Below are 20,532 nucleotides of genomic sequence, written 5' to 3'. Positions count from 1 at the left end.
AATATAAAACACAATCTACAATCCTCAGTGTTTCTACATACATGTTTATATTTTGTACAGTTCAGATAAAATAAAATAAATCCAGTTCCACACTACATATACACAGACTAGAATGATCTAAAAAAAGATATAGCATAATCACCAGAGTTGCAGTTGCTAGGAAAAGCATCTTAATAGGTAAACATAGCCTTACCATATGATCCAGAAGTAGTGTTCCTAGGTATTTCCAACAGATTTAGAAACTAATGTCCACACTTACACATGCGTGGAAATGTTTATAACACTTCTTTTCATAATCACTAAAAACCGGAGCAGCCAAGATCTCCTCCAATAAGTGAGTGAATAAGCAAACTGAAGAACATACATAAAATGAAATCCCACTCAGCAATAAAAAAGGAATAAACTACTAAGCCAAACAAAGCTATAAAAAAAAGATGGCAAAGTTGTTTTAAATATTAATAACAGAGTCAATTTTTCTCTCCTTTCACAAAGATTCAGAAAACATAAAATAGTAAGCTAGATAGATAAAAAGAAAATCACTAATAGATTTATCATAGTAAAATTGAAGGACATTAAAGACACTTTGAAGTAGCGAAAGAGAAAAGAAGCACTATCTCTACAAAATGACAGTTGGACTGAGATCTGATTTGTTACTGATAACACTGGAAGCCAGGAGATATTGAAATAATACCTTCAATGTTCTAAGAAAAAATGCCTATTCATCTAGTGTTGTATACCCAGAAAAAAAATCTCAAACATGAAGATGAAACAAAGATATTTTAAAGAAATTTCTTAAAAACCAAGATAACTGCTGAAACCGGTTTGGCTCAGTGGATAGAGCGTCGGCCTGCGGACTGAAAGGTCCCGGGTTCGATTCTGGTCAAGGGCATGTACCTTGGTTGCGGGCACATCCTCAGTGGGAGGTGTGCAGGAGGCAGCTGATCGATGTTTCTCTCTCATCGATGTTTCTAGCTCTCTATCCCTCTCCCTTCCTCTCTGTGAAATATCAATAAAATATATTTTAAAACAAACAAACAAACAACAAAAAAAAAACAAGATAACCTAGTTTGCCACCACCTCATGTACGTCAGACAACAGGAAAGTGGGTTCTGGAATAAAGAAAAATCATGAAGTAAGGTAGCAGAGATAAATCCAAATGTACTATAACTTGTAGGAAAAATAAATAAGCTAAATGTGGTATATCCAAATGGATTTCTAAAATCTAGCTCTAAACTGTTTGCAAGAGATAAATAGAAAACTTAACTATACAAAGATGTTAAAAATAAAAGCATGAAGGAAATATATATCAGAAATATTAACTGAAATAAAGTTGGGTAATAGTAGAGTGATATTAGTTAAAGCTGATGTAGCTATATTAAAATTAGAAAAATAAAATTATCACAGAAATTATTACTAGAGACAAAGAGAGTCATTACAATAATAAAGAGCTCAACTCACCAGGAAAATATAACAATTCTAAACTTATGTGTATATGAAACATAGTCTCAAACATATAAGGCAAAAGTGGAGAGATCTGCAAGAACACCATCATAAAAGAAATTTTAACATATCTCTTTCATAATTTATAACAAAAAATAGAAATATACGGGAGATAAAAGCAATATAAATAATAAACTTAATCTGATAGGACTTAGTCTTAACAAGTAAAAAAATATATATTATTTTCAAGGAGGTTCAGAACATTTAGGAATAATGAGTTTATACTGCCACTGAAGCAATTTTCACCAAGCCTCAAAAGACTGGTATCACACAGACCATTTTCTCTACTACATACAATTGAGTTAAGAATGTATAGTGGAATTAAGTGTGCAAAATGTATGGGAACACAAAAGAAGAAACAACTGTCTCTTCCTAGGACTAAGTATTATTCAAGAACTCAGTAGTTCTCTCAGCAAAGAAGCAAAAATGTATTTCAGAGGAATACATATAAAATATTACAGAGGAAGGAAAGGAACCGGCATGAACAAGAAGTGATTTATTCACTGAAGTTAAGATAGAATGTGCATGTGTGTGATACATACACACACACACACACACACACACACACACACACACTTAGGAATAGATGATAGATAGATAGATAGATAGATAGATAGATAGATAGATAGATAGATAGATAGACAGATGATAAATAGGAATTCCGATTGCACTGTGCATGTAGACAACACACACACATACATTTATTTACAAGGGTGGGGCAAAGCAGGTTTGCAGTTGTTCATATGGAAAAAGACATGCATGTTATGATTATCACAATAGCTTTATTAACTCAAAAGAACATCACAATGGCACAGTGCACTTAGTTACCACCTCGTAAGTGCTCAAACTGCCGCCCTTCATTATTTACACATTCTTGTCGAGTACTTGCTATACTCAAGCACACTTTGGCACAGAGTTCTTTATAAACCTACCTTCGCCTACCCCTGTGTGTGTTTTGAGCAATCTCATTATCATGTTGTCTCACGTGGAAGAGTATGGATTACAAAGTAAGCAACAGGAAATTAACAAAGACCTTTATGCAGGTGAGGGACTACATTTTATTATCTTATTCTAAAATGGAATGTAGATTGCTGATCAAATAGGCTGAAGAGAGGTAGACCAGTTGGATAGTGTCAGGAAGCTGGCTGGTTTCTCAATAAAGGAAGAATGCCCTTTGAGGAGCCATGAACAGATCTTGTTTCTTAGACTCCCCCATTCTTGCAAATTGCGTCTTAGAGATCATCACTAGCTATTGTTATCACCAGCCATCTTCAGTTAGATTTTGTGCCCCCCCCGTCCCACTTTGATCTATGCATACCTGCACTACCTGACTCTTAGTTCATACTATAAGCTCTGATGATTAATTTTTACTGAATGACTAACGATAACAAGAATGAAATGATTACAAAGCCATCAAACCAAGAACTGAGATTTATAGGTCACGAACTAAGCAAGTCCACTAGCTATAATGCACATTTCAGAATACAAGCACCCTGGCCTATCTTTCTTGAGATTCCCTTCAGGCTTGCTCTCTAACTGGTTAGGTTTCTCACTCTGTTCGCATACTGTCCTTAGGCTGCCTTACAGAGGCAGAGCTGTGAAATTCCCAGAGGCAGAGAATATTTTTGACTATGAAAAATCTGATCAAACTGTCAAAAATACAGAAAATCATCTAAGAAAATTGTCAAACATAATTCAGGATCCTGGGACAGTGTAATGCAAAGATTTCAGAAAACTAAAATGTATCATTATTTTTGCTAAATAATCTGTAGTTTCCTTTCCCCCAATTTAGTCATAATTAATCAGTGAATACTATCATGTCTAGTTTCCAGAAACCATCTTCCTGTCATTTTTTAGGGTAACCTAAAGCATTTCTAAAAATCTCCAAATCAGTCCATCTTTCTTCCATTTCCATTCTTCCCCAAGTTACCCTGAGATGACTTAAAATTAGAAAGAGAATGTGTCAATCCCTCCACAGTGATTCTGACCCCACCCCTCAGCCTAGGGCCCAACTGCAACATCACATTAGAATTCACTACAATATCCCTGACCGGTTTGGCTCAGTGGATAGAGCGTTGGCCTGCGGACTGAAGGGTCTCGGGTTTGATTCCGGTCAAGGGCATGTACCTGGGTTGTGGGCATATCTCCAGTGGGGAGTGTGCAGGAGGCAGCTGATCAATGTTTCTCTCTCATCGATGTTTCTAACTCTCTATCCCTCTCCCTTCCACTCTGTAAAAAATCAATAAAATAACATTAAAAAAAAAAAAGAATTCACTACAATATGGCCAGCATCACTGCAAACAAAATTAAAATAAATGTATGCTCCTTGAAATAAGAGAGCATTTTACAAAAATTCAGCTTAGAGAAGATGAGAAACTGATCTAGGGTTTTAACAAAAGGTGTGGTGGGAAGAACTCAGACTCCGAAGTATGATGGGGTTGCTGATCAATTAGACGAGCAGGATGAGCCAATGGGTAAATAGAAGAGTATCCCAGGAGCTCCAGCTTGGAGACCGAAGTGAATGGTGACATGATAAACAAACAAAATGCCATAGTGAATCACACGTCTTGTCCTGTAAAATTTAGACACTGGGTTATCTAAAATCAACGAGAAGGACAGAATATTTAAGTCAGAAGTTCCTTTGAGGTGTGAATATAATATTCACTCTGCTTATTTTTGTGTTTACTTGGAGTCATTCTTTTTCAATGAAGCTTTAAACTGCTGTTAACTTTTCCAAATTTTAGTTCATGTTTCTCCTATGTACCTTCATTCATCTGTACTCCAGTACTGTTCGGCAGAAAACAAGCAGTGGAAAAAGTCAGATTCCAGTCTTTGGGATTCTGATTGCCCTGTGCATGTGGACAAGACTAAAGTTCCACGCTACAACTTGGAGTTGAAAATAAAATGGGTAGTGCATCTCATTAAACATCAGTGATACAAAAAAGACAAAAAATTACACTCTGAATACTTTCACAAATAATTTTACAGTTGTACAAGTCTACAAAATCAGTTTGAAGCATAGCATTAACTAATTGTTTGAGATAGCATACCATCACTTAGAATTAAATGTTTAGCATGTTAGAATAATATCTTTCCAAATGTTTCTGAAATTTATTTCAGGGGTGTATAAATGTGAAACATGTTGAAACAAATACAAAAACATTACTAGCTGCAAATGATAAATACTTTACGGCAATTTTGTTTTTATTATGTATTCAGAGCTATTTTTGTTTTAGGAAACAAGTGAAATATATACTCATATACTAGTATATGTAGCAACATATTAGTATTTATAAAATGAAAGGTTTGTATAGTAATTGGACTCAGAAGCAAATGAAAAATCCTCAATTTCACTTGCCACCTGCCAAAAAAATATGTTCAACCTAATCTAGCTCTATATTCACATCCATAATTACAAAATGCTTATAATTTCTCCTATGAATGCTTTAATAATGAGAACCTTTATCATTAAGACACAACACTGTGTGTGGAACTGCTTTCTCTTCGAACCATGACTCAAGTGTGAACTTTAAAAAAACTTGATGAGAAGAAATAAAATATTTAAAATCTAACTGCCTGTGCTGCTTACAGCAATCAACTCATCAAACCATTGGTTTTACAAACCGGATCTGAAAAAAATTGAAAATGCCGATTATAATGAGCTCATTTAATATTAGTTTTCTGTAAAATAATGTCTCCACACCAGACAAAATAATAGGCATCAGAATCGCAGAGATTTAGAAATTCAGTGATCCTTCTCCACAAAGGCCAAATGTGAGAACAGTGAGATTACTAAGAGTGATTTAAGACAGACTGTCTCAGAACCAGGGAAGGCTCTGATCACATGAGGGCTAAAGAGCTGTCTCTTATTCTAGGAGGGCAGGGTTGTCCTTCTGTGGCACACAGGTTTACAGGTTATGCAGCTGTTACATGCAATGGAAGCCTGGCACAGAGCATAGACACACACAAGCATGTCAAGCCTCCCACACTTGGCAGCCCTTGACAAATGAAAGTCAATGCACACAGAGGTATAAGCGGTTCAGAAGGGAAGTGAAATATTGAGGCATGGCCACTGAGACATTATGAAAAAAATCTTCATAATCTTTAAATATATATCTACTTAAAACCACTAATTCTTTATAAAAGTATTTAAGAATAGTTGGGGGTGGGGGAAGTATTTTGAGCCTAGGAATTAGGTTAAGACACAGGTATATTTGTTAGAGCTGGGCCACAAATCTGCCTCTAAGCTTTTTAGCAACTAAGGCAAAGGAGGAAATGCAATCAGCTTTATGATGCAAAGGAATCATAAGATTAACTACCAAACCAGTTTCTGAGACGTATAACTAATTCTGGTACTCAGACGAGGTAGAATTTCTCCCTCAAGAGTCTCATGTTGAGAGGAAGGTAGAGACCCAGACTATAATCCAGTAAGTCTTAAGTAAGCAATTTCTTTCCTTGAATTAGCTAGCTTCTCCTGCTGATTTGGATTTTTAAAAGCCCCATATACTCTGAGAAGATACAGACTTGTGAAATCGCAATGATAACATTATTTTTCCGTTCGTGACATTGATTTATGATATCATATTTCACAAAAACATTTCTTGCTCATGGCAGCTGAATTGGTTGTTTCTACCCAAGAACTAATCAAAGGCTCTTTTATCTTAGGTATATAATATGTATTTTTCTAGCCAGTCTATAAAAAATGATGGAAGTTTAAAACCCAAATGTGAAAAGGAGTTAGATGATGACAATGTGGGAGTTAGTAATGAAAGCATTACATGCCTCCAGAAAAGAAGAATATAGGAGGCTCTGGGCTCTTACAGCTTTAAGGTTTGCATTTTTAACTCTTTAGGAATAACCGGCATGTTTAAGACTCACAGCCATTAATAACTCAGCTGATACCCTGACAAAGCAGATGTGCTTATGAAAGCACTAACAGTTTACATCAACCTGATCCATCACCCAGATGCCAAAGCTCAAATCCGCTTGATTATATTCTCTTCTCCACGTCACATAAGTAGTCACTGTGGTGAAGGATAGAAACTGTGTTTCTTTGAGAGTCTTCTAGGAAAATGCCAAAACCTAGTTCTGATGATCAAAGGCAAGAGATGTAAGAAAGTGACAGCTCTTAGGGAGAAAAGATGTGTTATCGGATAAATCATACCATTTAGTTAGACTCTTAAATGTTGAGACTTGCAAAGGTTTTGAAAAGCATTCCTCAAAAAAATGTATTCTACAATATTGACCCTATTATGAATAGAAGAGAAATGTCTCTCCAAAATAGTATTAAGTGATCCGTATATCATGATTTGTAATTCTTGGTATAAATAACATTTGGATAAAATGACATAAAAATTACATCAAGATTCAAAACTAAATTTATGTTATAATCACATTTAATCCCGTTAAGTTTCAAAAACAGTCATTGAGAATTTTAGTTTTATTATGGGTTAAATCATGTTATTTATTTCCAGACTTGAGGGATATCATATAAGCTAAGCATTTAATAAATTTAGTGTAAGTACAAGCACTCAGAACTTCTTTTTTTCTTAATTTTAAGACTAATACTTAATGTACTCTTTGCTGATCGTCAAAGCCAGCTTGGAGGTTAAATCTAATCTATGGTCCCAACAAAATCAAAATTATTTGCAGTGATCTGAGAGGCAGAATAATGAGGAAAACGAGTAGAGTTAGACAAAATGCATAGTGTTTATTTTAAAAGATTGGGAGGAGGTTATCCAATGGCCTAAATTCATGATTTATCTCTTACTTTCTCTTGGGTTTTATTTACAAATATCAACCAGTAGTAATTTAGCCCAAAATAACTGATTAGGAATGAACATCTTAGTTATAAAAAAAGGTGGAGTGTAAACAATTATTCTGTGACAAGACTAAATGCTATGACTATAGCTCAAATGCCTTTAGTTTTCTTTGAAATTTCTAGCATCAGAAGCTCTATGAACTTCCTGGTGCTCTGGTCTGTATACTGCATAGAACACAGTATTTGGAAATAGAGGGCATAGATTTATGTTCTTAGTCCATTGTTTACCAACCTTGTGAGCCTAAACATTGCACTTGATTTTTCCGGGTCTCCATTTTAATACTCATAAAGCGAGAGCATATTGAGTCATCAGATAAACCTATTATGGTGTTTAAACAAGGCAATGTTTGGGAAATCAAAAGAGCTATTTGAACTTTATCAATCTGAAACTGATTTTCTACCAGAAGGGCACAAAAGCAGTCATTCTCAAAAAAGTACTTAGAACCCTAGACTCTCAGACCTGGAAGCTAGAGATCAATTAGCCCTGCAGTGTTTATTCATGTTCTTCACTCTTATGGTTCTAGGCAGCTTCCTGGGGTCAACTACAGGGGTCAAGGGGAAGTAGCCTGGATAGAGCTCCCTGACCTCTTTTGCCTCAAACAGAACTGTTCCCCTTTGATTGGTTTCAGATCATTGTGGTTGTTTAGAAAACATTTTTTGAACAAATTGAACAAATTCTTCACCTGTGGTGGCTAAAAATGATTACAACAAAACCTACGAATCAAATTCAATTCTCACCCTGCAGTACCACTATCTTCTGAGAAACCAACGTCAAAGAAGGATTGTAACACGCCCAAGGTGTCACCTCCGATTGACAGCAAAGCCAGGGTTTGTACTTCAACCTGACCAGTGCCCTTTCCACTACACAAATCAATCTCCTTAAAGGTTACAAGCTGCTAGATTTGGGGTGAGAGTTTTGGTATTTTGGGGTGCCTGTGACTCCTGACTTCTGCTGAACTTCATTGTGGTGTGGGGTGATTGTTTCCATGACTATCTAAGGCTGAAGCTTGAGCTCTTGTTTCACAGATGGAGATCACCATGGCAATTGAAGCCTTTCTGGCTGGATAATGAAAGCCCTTCTTTTGAAAGGAGTCTGCTGTCACCTTGGCATAGAGCACTCTAGATAACCTATTTAATACCAACAGAGCAATATAAATGCTCCACAATGTGACAGGGGCTTACAATATTTTTCAGAGTCAAGCTACAAAAACATTGTTTAGGAGCATCAAGAAAGTTCTCAAGACAGGGTGTGATTTTTAATATTTAGGATGCAAGTCTGCACTTCTCTTGAAGGGATGGAGGGTGATGCATAAATTTGCTCATTCTGTGGTTAGTCTAGAACCGTGGTCGGCAAACTGCGGCTCGCGAGCCACATGAGGCTCTTTGGCCCCTTGAGTGTGGTTCTTCCACAAAATACCACGACCTGGGTGAGTCTATTTTGAAGAAGTGGCATTAGAAGAAGTTTAAGTTTAAAAAATTTGGCTCTCAAAAGAAATTTCAATCATACTGTTGGTGTTTGGCTCTGTTGACTAATGAGTTTGCCGACCACTGATCTAGAAGTCTGTAGTAAGTTTTATTAGGTTATAAGACCACCTTATGCTTCTAAACATTTGTCAAGGGAAGGAAGACAATAAATAAAAACTTAGATGTCAGTATGTTAAAATCTACACTTACGTTAAATGAAGGAGCTTACTTTTTAGTCACATAGAGGTTAGAAGCTAAGAATTTTATCACAAATCAAGCACAATTCTCAACAATTAAATTTACAAGCTTTTATTTTGACACAAACTTTTATTCATTGATACAAATGACCCATTTAAATGTATTACAGAAAAACTTCACAGAGATTTGACAAAAGTACATGGTCATTTTCCTTAGTAACTTAGAGTTGTAAGCTCTGCCAAATCATATTTTAGCTGAAATTCCAATACGGTAGGGGAAACACTAAATATCCTATAAAAGGAATGTCCCTAAAGACACATGCTGATTTATTATTGTCTTACAGCATTAAGCCACTTGTATAGCTGTGATTTTGAGTCCATAAATCTTAAAATATCCTTTTTAAATGAACCTTCAAAATTTGATGTATTTTCAACTGGTAAAGTCCAGAGATCAGCAATGCTATAATAGCCAGTGTGGAGAATGGAATATATACTTAATGATGACAGAAGGACACTAAAGATTTCTAAAATAGTCATTTGCACAACTTCCCTCAAAAGTATTTTTCTTAATTCTTTTACCACTCATATAAAAAATGTTCACTCATTGCTCCTAACCGTATTAAAAAAAAAGAAGAAGAATGTTTCACTACTGTTACTTGCAATGTATTTCAACTTTAGCAAAACAAACCCATATTTTGAATATAAAGAAATCAGGTTAAGTGTTGCTACATCTTTTTGACTGGTTCCTGTGACCAAAAGAGAATTGGAACTAGGCCTGGATGGGGAGAAGTTATAATGCCTCTAGACGTGAAAGAGGTCAAATAATTCAGTATTCACAAATATGTTTCCCTATTCTAAGCCATGAAATGAATATAAAAGGCAGATTGCTAAAAATATGACATTTGTTAGAGAGCACTATTTTTCACTATGGAATGACTAACAAAAAATACCACCTACTTATATTCTCACAAAGCCTCCCACACAGCAGTAAGCCTGACTTTCCTGGGCTAAGAGACTTATTGATGAGACAAAACCCATTTTTAGAATTCTCCTAGGCACCAACTCTCTTACTTGATTAAGATTGTAGGTGAATGTACTACAAGCTTCAGTTTAAGAGCTCAGCAGTTTGGAACCAACCACTTGTTTAAAGACCTGTGCAATTGTATTTTTGCTAGATTATTTCTTGCCCGTGCAATACTTTCTTAATGACCTAATTGTGTTACTCAGGGAAGCTTTTACCTCACTATCTAGGACATGTTTCAAATTCTTTATAGATGAAATTTTATTTAAATTAAAGAGATAAAATTAAGCAACAGTGACTGAACTACATTTAATTAACTCTAACAAGTACAATTATATTTATTGAAAAGTTGTTTTGTGCATCTCAGGATTAACCATGTAGTTTATGATTTTTGCACCTTTGAAAATGATAACTAAGAACACATTTCAGAAGCATATTGTTTATGTTCTGCAAGTAATGAAAATATTTCATTTTTTAAACTTCTAGCCAGGGATCCTATTAAGGTAACAATCCTGACAAATAATAAATAAAAGTTGGGATCAAATAAAACTGCAAAAATTATGCTATACCATTTTTTTGTTTTATGTTTTTTTTTTTTATCTCTCAGCAAATTGCAATAACCTATAAATAGTGCTTAGCATCTGAAAGCATAATTTCTTGATTTCCAAGTTAATATAAGTAAATTAAAACTCGTATTTCAAAAGTTCGGTAAAGGACTCACTAGAGTTATGTGTATTATTTAAGTATAACCATTAGTCAGCCTACTATCTCATAAATAAATGCTACAAAAAGCAAATTTACAAGTATTAGCTCTGAACATTAGCAGCATTCTCTGTTACAGGGCATAACATATGTTGTTTAAATGAGGGCAACTACACAGCAAAAAAAAAAAAAGCTAAAGTAATTATTTTAAATATCAATCCCTAAAAGTGCTCAATAACTCAGAGATATTCCAGGATAAAGCACGTTTTCTCTAATGTCAATATTCATTAACACCCACATTTCCAAAGCAATAACCCATATTTTGGGTTGTTTGATGTTGTTTCTTCTTTAAAACAAACACCAGGGCAAAATCCAGAGTAAAGCTTATACATTTATTGGATAAAGAGAGAGAGAGAGATCAAAGGGAAAAGAACAGACTGAAATTCTTTGGATGAGAACTCTCCCTTTTCAACACTGATCGGTTTCATCAGCAGAGAAGATGAAACAGGTGTACCTTCATTAGCAAGTCTTCTACACATCACTATATTTTCATTTTCCACCCATAAATATTTTAATATGCATAGTATATTTGGTTTCATAGTAAGGACAGCAATGGCTTAACCCTTCATTATTGAAGCTTATTTTTAGTTTAAAAACTTGCAAAAGACAGCACTATTTACTGAACACACTATTTCAAAAAATCAATATTCACACATACAGCGTAGCAATATATATACTTCTGTTAAAATCTGCTAAAGAGAAAATAATTTACGAAAAAATATAAAGAATTGGCTGAATACTCCTTTCCTAAGACCTAAGGTAAGCAGCTTTACCTAATCATAGGAATGATCTAAAACTAAGCCAAGTGGTATTATTATGTACATTTCTTTATTTCTCAGACCCCAATGAATATTTTATTTTCATGCTATTTACATGAAAAAGTTCTTATGTGGATATGTCTTAATGTAAGCATCCTTGGATCACAGGAAGAAAAGCCATCAAGTAAATAATGTCAAAAATAAGTAGCCCAGCTTTCTTCTGCCCCCCTCTCCACTGGCCACCATGAGGGTCTCTTCAGCAAGAAGCCACCAGGAAATAACTTCAAGGAGAACTGTCTACAAAACCCAAGCCAATGGATTCTGCTGATAAGAGGAAATCCAGACAACGTATTCCACACGCAGTGCGCCCACCTCTACAAAGTGTATATAGTCCAGAGTAAGTTTCAAAGCCCTGTGTTCCAGACGAACCTGACAACACAAATGTATTTCACAAACTGGAAGATCTCTCTCTCTCTCTCTAGCTCGCTCTCGCTCTCTCTCTTTAAATAAAGCCTGACTACTGTCCCTTTCTTGCCAGTTTTGACTCTCAACAGTGGCTTGTCCCTGACGTAATTTTTCAGCAACCTCAATAGATCTTCGCCTCTGACAGCCTTCATTTCTTCCCAGTGGGTCATTGCCAATACACGCCCTCACTCCCACGCCCTTTCCCTTTCGACCCTTTGCTACTCCTCCTCAGAGTGTAGCACACTCTGGCTGGGAGAGTCTGAATTGATACGTAGTTTCGAGGTGAAGCTTGGATCTTCTACTAAAGTAGACAGTAGTTTCCACAGAGGGTTTGCTCTTTTGTTGATTTAAACAATTTAAGTGGTTCCAGGGTTCAGTGGGGACTAAACTAGTAGGAAACGAATGGGCTATCAGGGGAAATGATTACCCTTAATCACTTTTCTCTTCCATTTCTCATAAGAAAAAACTTTCCTCTGTGCCATACCTCTACATTTAACAAAAATAATAAAAATCTGGAGACTCTGTCTCTGCATGACATATACGTCACGAAAGGCATTCCTGTGTTCTTTGCATCTCACATAAAACCTAGCCAGTGACCCGGATGCTTGGGAAAGGGCAGCAAGGGATCCTTTCAAACACAAATGCCTGTGTCCAATCTCAGGGTAGTACAGAGATAATAGGAGATCTCTATTCCAGGCCAGCCAAGGTCTACTGACTATGACCTTGGCCGTAACAGAAACTTGTTGTTCCCCAACTTTAACCGGAGCAGCAAATACGCCTCATCCTTACTTATCTTTTCCCAACAAACCCAGAATCTTAACTGAAGTGGTGTGTAAGTTCTGACCAAGCTTCCCCACCCCACCTTCATCTACATCAGCCCAGCCCCAGACCACCTTTCTCTGTCCCTCCTTCCTTCAGGCAGTCGGAGCACCAGGAGAGGCAGGCTCCTGGGCTGGGCGCTTTGGGTGAACAGAGCCCTCTGCCCCCTACAGGGGATTTCTCCAACCCTCTCCGCTTACTGGGCACATCCATTCCTCTGACATATCCTGGGAAAACCTCTACCAGTCAAGTTTCCCCAGTGGGCAGGAGTGACTGAAACCCTCACCTGAACAAAGACCATCTGAATGGAGTCTCTCGTAAAAGTAAAAGTAAATAAACAACCCCTTTAAGCAACAGAGTAGAGGGTAAAAAAAATGCCTAGCGATAGGAAGGGTGAAGGATAAAAAGAAAGGACCTTCCCTTTCCAGCTTTTTCATTTCTAGTGAGCGGGACATTTAAATTTTTTGTGGCTTGTTAATTTCTTTTTTTAATTTTGGGTGGGTTTTTTTTTTTTTAGTTGTTTTTTTTTTTTTTTTTTTAAACCAGCACTGCAGGCAGCAGTGCCCCTGGGCAGAGGGGTAAACTGTCAGCCCGATGCTCCTGCCGGCCAGCCCTCACAGCCCAGCAGGGACTGGGGAGCCAGAAGGCGCCCTGGGGGTACCGGCGGCTAGGCGGGGGCTCGGAGCTGGTGCGGGACAGTGCGTTCCCAGGGCGGCAGCGGGGAAGGGACGCTGGGAGCCTCTTCAGGTGACCTCCCCAGCCTGCAGCCCAGACCAGCTCTAGCCTCCAGTGCCCCCACCGCACTTCCCAGCCCCGCTCCAGGGCAGGGGGCTGTGGGAGCAGGCGCATCTGCGGTGCTGGCGGCTGGGTGAGCGGGAGGGGGAACCTCTCCAGCCCCCCACTTGCTGCTGGTCTCCCACCCTCCCGCACCCCCCAGTGAACAGGAGTTCGCGCCCGCCCGGGGCAATGCAACTGTGGGGAGAAGGGTCTCATGGAGTGGCGCGGATCCAGCAGCAGAAACAGGCTTGTCCCCGCGCGGGCGGGGGCAGAGGGGCCGGGAGCTGGGAGCGGAGGCAAAGTGGCCGCAGCTCGGGCAACTTCGCTGGGCAGCCAGCGGCCAGGGACAGTGCTGCCACCGCAGCCTCCCCGAGCGATCACCAGTACTGGGTGCTGGTCTTGCACCCCCAAGTGCTGCTGCAGCTGAGCCCGAGTGGGGACAGGGGACTGTGGTCAGGAGGAGCCGGTAGGGAGGGGAGCTCAGCCCCAGAGACAAGCCGAGCCCCAGAAATCCGCCCTCCGCGTCCTCGGCCCCTCCGCGTCCTCCTCGGCGGCCGGCGCCACTCCAAGGGGCACCCGCACTGGCACTCCGGGAAGCCTCGCCCCCAATGCCCACTCGCCGCCGTCCCAAGGGGCCACCAACTCTTCTAGCAGCGGGAGGAAGAGGCAGCGGAAAAGAGAGAGGAGAGCGAGAGAGCCGGGGCGCCCAAAGCGAAGGACGCCCGCCCGCCCGCCCCGAGGACCACGTACCTTGAGCTCCTCAATGTCCAGGTTTGTTGATCTGTCCATGGAGCGGAACTAGAGGAAGTAGGGAGGAACCGGGCAAGCGGTACCCAGAAGCGATCTAGTCTTTCAGTTTCCAGCCTAAACTCAGCTTTATCCTCCTCCAAGCCCTGGCCGCCTCTCTCAGTCTCATTCTCCGTGATCGCACCGCCGCCCCCGGTTTAAAAAAAAATAATAATCAAAAAATAAATAAATAATAATTAGAATACACTTTGTTTTACTTCCTCAAAGATCTTGGTGACAGGTGATCTTGGCCGCGGCGCAACCCAGCGCAGTCGGATCCAGCGAGGGGGAGACCTCCACTCTGTCTGAGATGATTTCTCCTCCTGCAATCAGCTTAGAAGCCAGCGAACTGCTGCTGCATCCCAAGAAAAAGAGCTGCTTCCCTGGACAGCATCATGCGGCAAATTTCAAGCAAACGTGTTGAAAGTGAAGGGAAGAGTCTATGATGAAAGGCGCCCTCCCTCCGCCAGGCTTCCTCCGGTAGCTAATTCCTCACCCGGGGAGTCCCGAGCTTGAGCAGCGATCAATTTCCCTGGCGCGGTCACCGGATCCCCGAAGAAGTCCTGCACGGACCTCGGAAACGCTCTGCCGCGGAGAGGTGTTCCCTCCGTGGGGAGAAGATCATAAAGTCTGGAGGGGACGTTCTCCTTTGAAGGTTATGCTCTAAGAGTTGGGAGAATAGGAGGTGGCTCCCAAGGAGGAGAGGAAAGGGGGAGAGAGAGGAAGCCAGAGAGGGAGAGAGAAATTGTCCTCCCCGCTTTGCTGTTTTACTGGCCTTGGCCACCAGGTGACTGACTTCACTCCTGTCTTCCCACAGCCAGCGCGAAGGGGATGGCTCTCCCCTGTCAAAAGCTACATCTCCTCTCCAGACAAACACTGTGCTGCTGGGTCTTAGAGACTGCCCTCTGCCCGGGATCCACTGACAAGCATTTTCATTCATGTCACATGTTGCCTCATCTTATTCTCACAGGTCTGGGAAGAACGTGTGTGTGTGTGTGTGTGTGTGTGTGTGTGTGTGTGTGTGTGTGTGCTTCTCACACATGGATTCCCTTCCCATCTCTGTTGCTTTGAGTGTCAAGGGATTTGGGGTTTTAACTTAAGAAAGACTTTTAAAGAAAGTGACGAATAGGAACAGTAAAGGAAATGTCTTGCAGTGATGCTTCTTATGGGGAAGCAATCTTTTATTGGGAAATGTTTCTTTAAACAGACGGTGACTCTTCCGTGCACTTAACTTGTAGGGTGTGCATTTGGGGAAAAGGCTCATTTTCTTCATTTAATGTCTTCGTGTAAAAGCTTAACTTCTGAAGGGATTTAAACGGTTTCCTTGTATTTTGTTATGGCACATAAGCTAGTGAGATATAAAAATGTTTCTCCATTCAGAAAATGAGCTGAGTAAATTATTGAATTTATTTGTTAAAAAAATCTTTTTTTTTTTTTCCAGGTATAGATGTTTACCACCAGTCTCTGGCCTTCCTCTCTAAATTCATCTTTGCCCTCCTCCCTGTCTGTGATCCAGCCACATAATCTACCCATCCACCTGCCTTTTCTTCTGCCACTGACTCTTGTCCCTCAATCAAGACAGCTCTCTATCCCTCCTCGCAAGTTTAACCCATAAAGCCATGTCTTCAGAGAGTATTTTCCTCGGGTGAGTCCCTCAGATATTTTCCGGCTCTATCCTCTCTTAATGGCAGTCAGCTCACCTTATCATTATTTAATGTATGCATCTGTTATGCTTCTTTGTCTAATTCTTCCAGTTGACTATAAACTCTGGAAGGCAAATTCTGTACCTTTCAAATTCAGCAATATATCCCAGGAATCTAGTACATAATAAGCACACAAATATGCCTGGAATGGATAAATATATGTGGGAAGAACCTTTAACCAGTTATTTTAAAGTCTGAAAACAACCATGACTTCCTCACTCCTCAAGACACAAATGCCAGTTGATCCCCTCCTAGTCAGCAGCTAAGCCTAGAGTGTTCAGCATTATAATCAAGCATACAGAGTTCTTTAGTTGAAGCCTATTCTCTTCCACAAATTTACCAAAGTTAGCTTCCTTTCAAACTTCCACTTGTACCTGGTATCTACAGCTTTCAAGATTAACACCAAGTAGACAACAGTCCATAATTAGTGGAGCTGAACATCAAATACTCAAAATAAATTTTAGGTACTCACCTTACATAATTATTTTACATAGTCTCTATAATAATAAAAGCATAATATGCTAATTAGACCGGATGTACTTTCTGAATGACCTTCCAGACGAAGCCGGGGCTGTAAGGGAAGCCTGGGTCCTGGGTGCCAGAGGGAAGCCGGTGCTGGCAGCTGGAGGAAGGAAGGCCTACTCTTGCACGAATTTCGTGCATCGGACCTCTAGTATATGTTAAAATGTAAGGTTGCAGGTTGAGAATAAATGAATTTATATAAAATGTATAATGCTTAAAAAGCTTCTTTTCCAGAAATTATCAATAATTCAACATAAATAACATAATCACATGTTTTTTTGAAAGTTAAGTTTCTTCATAAAAAATAATTTTACATCCCCTATCAGCTTGTTACTGCCTAACTTTAGAAAATTGAATATAATAAGCAAATTTATTTTAAGCACGTTAACAAAGTGATACTATCTCTAAAATAACTTTAAAATTTGCAACTGTGAAAATACAGCTCAAGAAAGATAGCTTCAAAAGTAAGCAATAATGTTTTGCTTTGCCCAGGTAGTTGAGTTGGTTGGAGCATCATCATGTACACCAAGAGGTTTCAGGTTTGATTCCATCAGAGCATATACCTAAGTGCCAGTTCGATCCCCAGTCGGGGCATGTACGAGAGACAACTGATAGATGTTTCTTGCTCACATAGATGGTTTCTCTTTCTTTTTTTCTCTCTCTTTCTCCTTCCTGCTCTCTCTAAAATCAATAAACATATCCTCAGGTGAGGATACAAAAATTAATAAACAATAATGTTTAAACACCATTCAGATTGGGCAGACTCCAGATAGTTTCTTAGTATGACATAAAATTATAGATGGATAAAAAGTGATAATGTACTTAATAATAAAGGCTAAGCTTAACCATATTTTAAAAAAGTTATATATATCTACTAGAGGCCCGGTGCACGAAATTCTAGAATGGTGTGTGCGGGGGGGGGGGGGGGAGGCTGTCCTCTCAGCCCAACCTGCACCCTCTCCAATCTGGGACCCCTCGGGGGATGTCTGACTGCCAGTGGGATTGGGCCTAAATCGGCAGTCGGACATCCCTCTCATAATCCTGGACCACTGGCTCCTAATCGCTCACCTGCCTGCCTGCCTGCCTGCCTGGTCACCCCTAACTGACCCCCCTTCCAGCCTGATCACCCCTCAATGACTCTGTGTGCCGGCCTGATCACCCCTAACTGCCCCCTGCTACCAGCCAGGTCGCCCCCAACTGCCTCCCCCACCAGCCTGGTCACCCCTTATTGTCCCCCCACCCTGCCAGTCTAGTTACCCCTCATCCCCCGCACCAGCCTAATCGCCCCCAACTGCCCCCCATCAGCCTGGTTGCCCCTAACTGCCCCCCACTGGCCTGGTCGCCTCTTACTGCCCCCCTCTGCCGGCCTGGTTGCCCATAACTGCACTCCCTGCTGGCCTGGTTGCCCCCAACTGCCCCCCCTGCCAGCCTGGTCACCCCTCATGGCCCCCCCACTGGCCTAGCGACCCCATGCTGCCTGCTGTTCAGTCATTTGGTTGTCCCTCACTAACCCCCTGCCGGCCTGGTTGTATGCAGCCATCTTTGTGAGGGTGTGATGGTCAATTTGCATATTACCTCTTTATTATATAGGAGGTGATTCTGATTCACACACACACAGATATAGTGACTTCAATTCATCTTTAATAAAATGAAATTATATTCAATATTTGATATTGACCAGATTGACATATGAGCTACAGAAACTATAGGTGATTTCCAAATCAGTTCCAAATCTGGGTCTAATTAAATGTCTACAGAGCCAGAGATTTCCAAGTATTTTGCTATTTCAAGAATTCCCATGCACATTTATTAGGCTAAAATTTCCTAAAATCAAAAATGGAATCTGATCACAAAAACATGATTTGCTGAAACATATTTATATAACTTTTCAAGGAAATCAGGACTCAGTTCCCCTTCAACTGACATGTGACTAAGTGAGACAACCATCAGAAAATGAAATAACTTTAAACATATGAAATAGGGCAGTGAAAGACTGAGGAAGTGAACTGAGAAAAGGAATTTATCTAGATGCCCTGAACCACAATTTCAAAGGGAAGACAACTACCCACGGCTGCTCCAGGAGATCATGCTGGCACATAGCAGGGCATGTGAAAGGAGTAAGATTCACTTTTAGCAAAGATGTAAAATTCACAGACAAACCGCAAACAGCCATTACAACCCCAAGCAGGGGAAGGCAGTGAGAACACCTACAGGTCATGAGATGCTACAGTTCAGAATCACTCGTCCATGGCCACATTCATCAATGTCACCTATACCATAAGGTATCAATGTCACATCTACCACAGGTACACATGCCATTATGAGGGTCCTTATTTTAACTAATTTTAAAAATTGAGAACTTTTTAGATATTTTTTCCAGTAGACAAGATAATTTTCATTCATCATATATGGTTTAAAAACACTTTTCAATGTTGTAGGCCTCCCGCCTCACAAGTCTCTAAACAACTTTACAATTTTTGTGCTTTTATTTTTATTTTTTTAGTTTACTACAGAGTAAGATCAAAATTTATTTTGACTTCCTGTAATTATTAAATGTATAAGTGGTATATTATTATTCCTTAAAATAGAGTAACAAATCATTTACTTACATAGTTGACCCTACTTAGTTTCTAGTAACTAGCATTTCTATTCATATGCTCTAAAAACTTGCCCCAGAGAAGATTTATTTCGCAAAATATTTATCTTTATTCCATGATGTTTTGAAGCATATGTAGCAAAAGATACTAAAATATAAAATATTAGAATTTTTATGAGTAAGAGATGTAATCACTGTCATGTGAATAGATGAGGAATAATAAGTTAAATAAACTTTTATCATTGTGATGTAGTTGAAAGGACATCCTTTGGCTCTTCCCCAAAATGACCATCTCTATTATGGCACAGATACTTCTTTTCTTTTTTTTTTTTTTAATTAATGTTGAAGTTAAATTAAAATAATTTCTGCTCACCTTCAAACTATATCATGCTCCTACTCTTTAATATTAAAAACAGGGAAAGAGAGAAAAGAAAGAAAAAGACAAGAAAAGTTAAGAGGACTAACATGCCTATGCAGATATGCCCCAAAAGAAGCCAGAATGTAGAGTGAAAGTTACCAAATAAATAAATAAATAAATAAATAAAACTGGGAACATAAATCCCCTTTCTTTTAGATTTAATGGAGAAAAATATTGATAAATGCATATTATTAGGTGAAATTATACTCAATCATTTAGCCACATAATTTAAGAATTACCCATGTCATGAGAATACATATGCTTTTTTATAGTAGTCTATAAAAGATAATGGAGAATCTTCTTTGCAGAATTTAGAGGTTTGTGATAAATACTAACAGCATCCCCTCAAAATCATTATTTATTGCATCTTAGAGTCATGAACATTGATAATTATAGTTTGAAATTTTAAAAATAAACCCCCTCCAAAGGCTAAACTTCCTATGTAGTATAAGAAATAGAAACATAAGAAATCTACAAAAGAAACAGTCTGATAAATTCTTGTGTTAAAGCTCACAACAAATGAATAGCAATTAATACTATAACACAGTAATAATGCAAACAAAACGTAAGCATGCCAGTACATCACTTTGCAATTATATAAGTGCAAATAAATGTGGAAAAAAATGTTGTCAAACGTCTTCAATCAAGGCACTTTGATCCTCAATGCACTTTTCCATAAAAAATGGTTATCAATTTACTAGAAGCTTTAAGTGGTCAGAAATAATGAACCCTAAAAACTATAACTATAAAACTCTGAGGAATTTTTTAATTGCCACCTTCATCCTCAGACCAACAATCTTAGTATTGGCTTCATTATTCATTTTGACTTTGTCAGTTAGTTCATTTAAGTTCAAGAGCACAATTCTTTTGCAAAATTAATCTCTATAAACAGGCCACTTACTTTTTTTTTTTTTTTTAACTAA

At 39.0% G+C, this 20,532-nt stretch overlaps 1 protein-coding gene across 3 annotated transcripts in view; it reads right to left on the bottom strand.

Annotated features, from left to right (window-relative positions):
- Nucleotides 1-15,143, bottom strand: part of SGCZ (sarcoglycan zeta) — a gene marked incomplete at its 3' end in the record, with an annotated part of 649,851 nt that extends 634,708 nt beyond the window's left edge. For all 3 annotated transcript variants that reach the window (XM_080660708.1, XM_080660710.1, XM_080660709.1), the window contains exon 1: nt 14,335-15,143. In XM_080660708.1, coding sequence (XP_080516834.1) covers nt 14,335-14,373 — 39 coding nt within the window. In that variant the 5' untranslated portion in view covers nt 14,374-15,143. The remainder of the gene's footprint in view (nt 1-14,334) is intronic.
- Nucleotides 15,144-20,532: the final 5,389 nt, after the last annotated feature.

This window comes from Plecotus auritus (genome assembly GCF_963455305.1).
Source record: "Plecotus auritus genome assembly, chromosome: 3".
Classification (NCBI taxonomy): domain Eukaryota; kingdom Metazoa; phylum Chordata; class Mammalia; order Chiroptera; family Vespertilionidae; genus Plecotus; species Plecotus auritus.
Note: the sequence above shows the minus strand (reverse complement) of the source record. Positions and strands in the feature narration are given on the sequence as shown.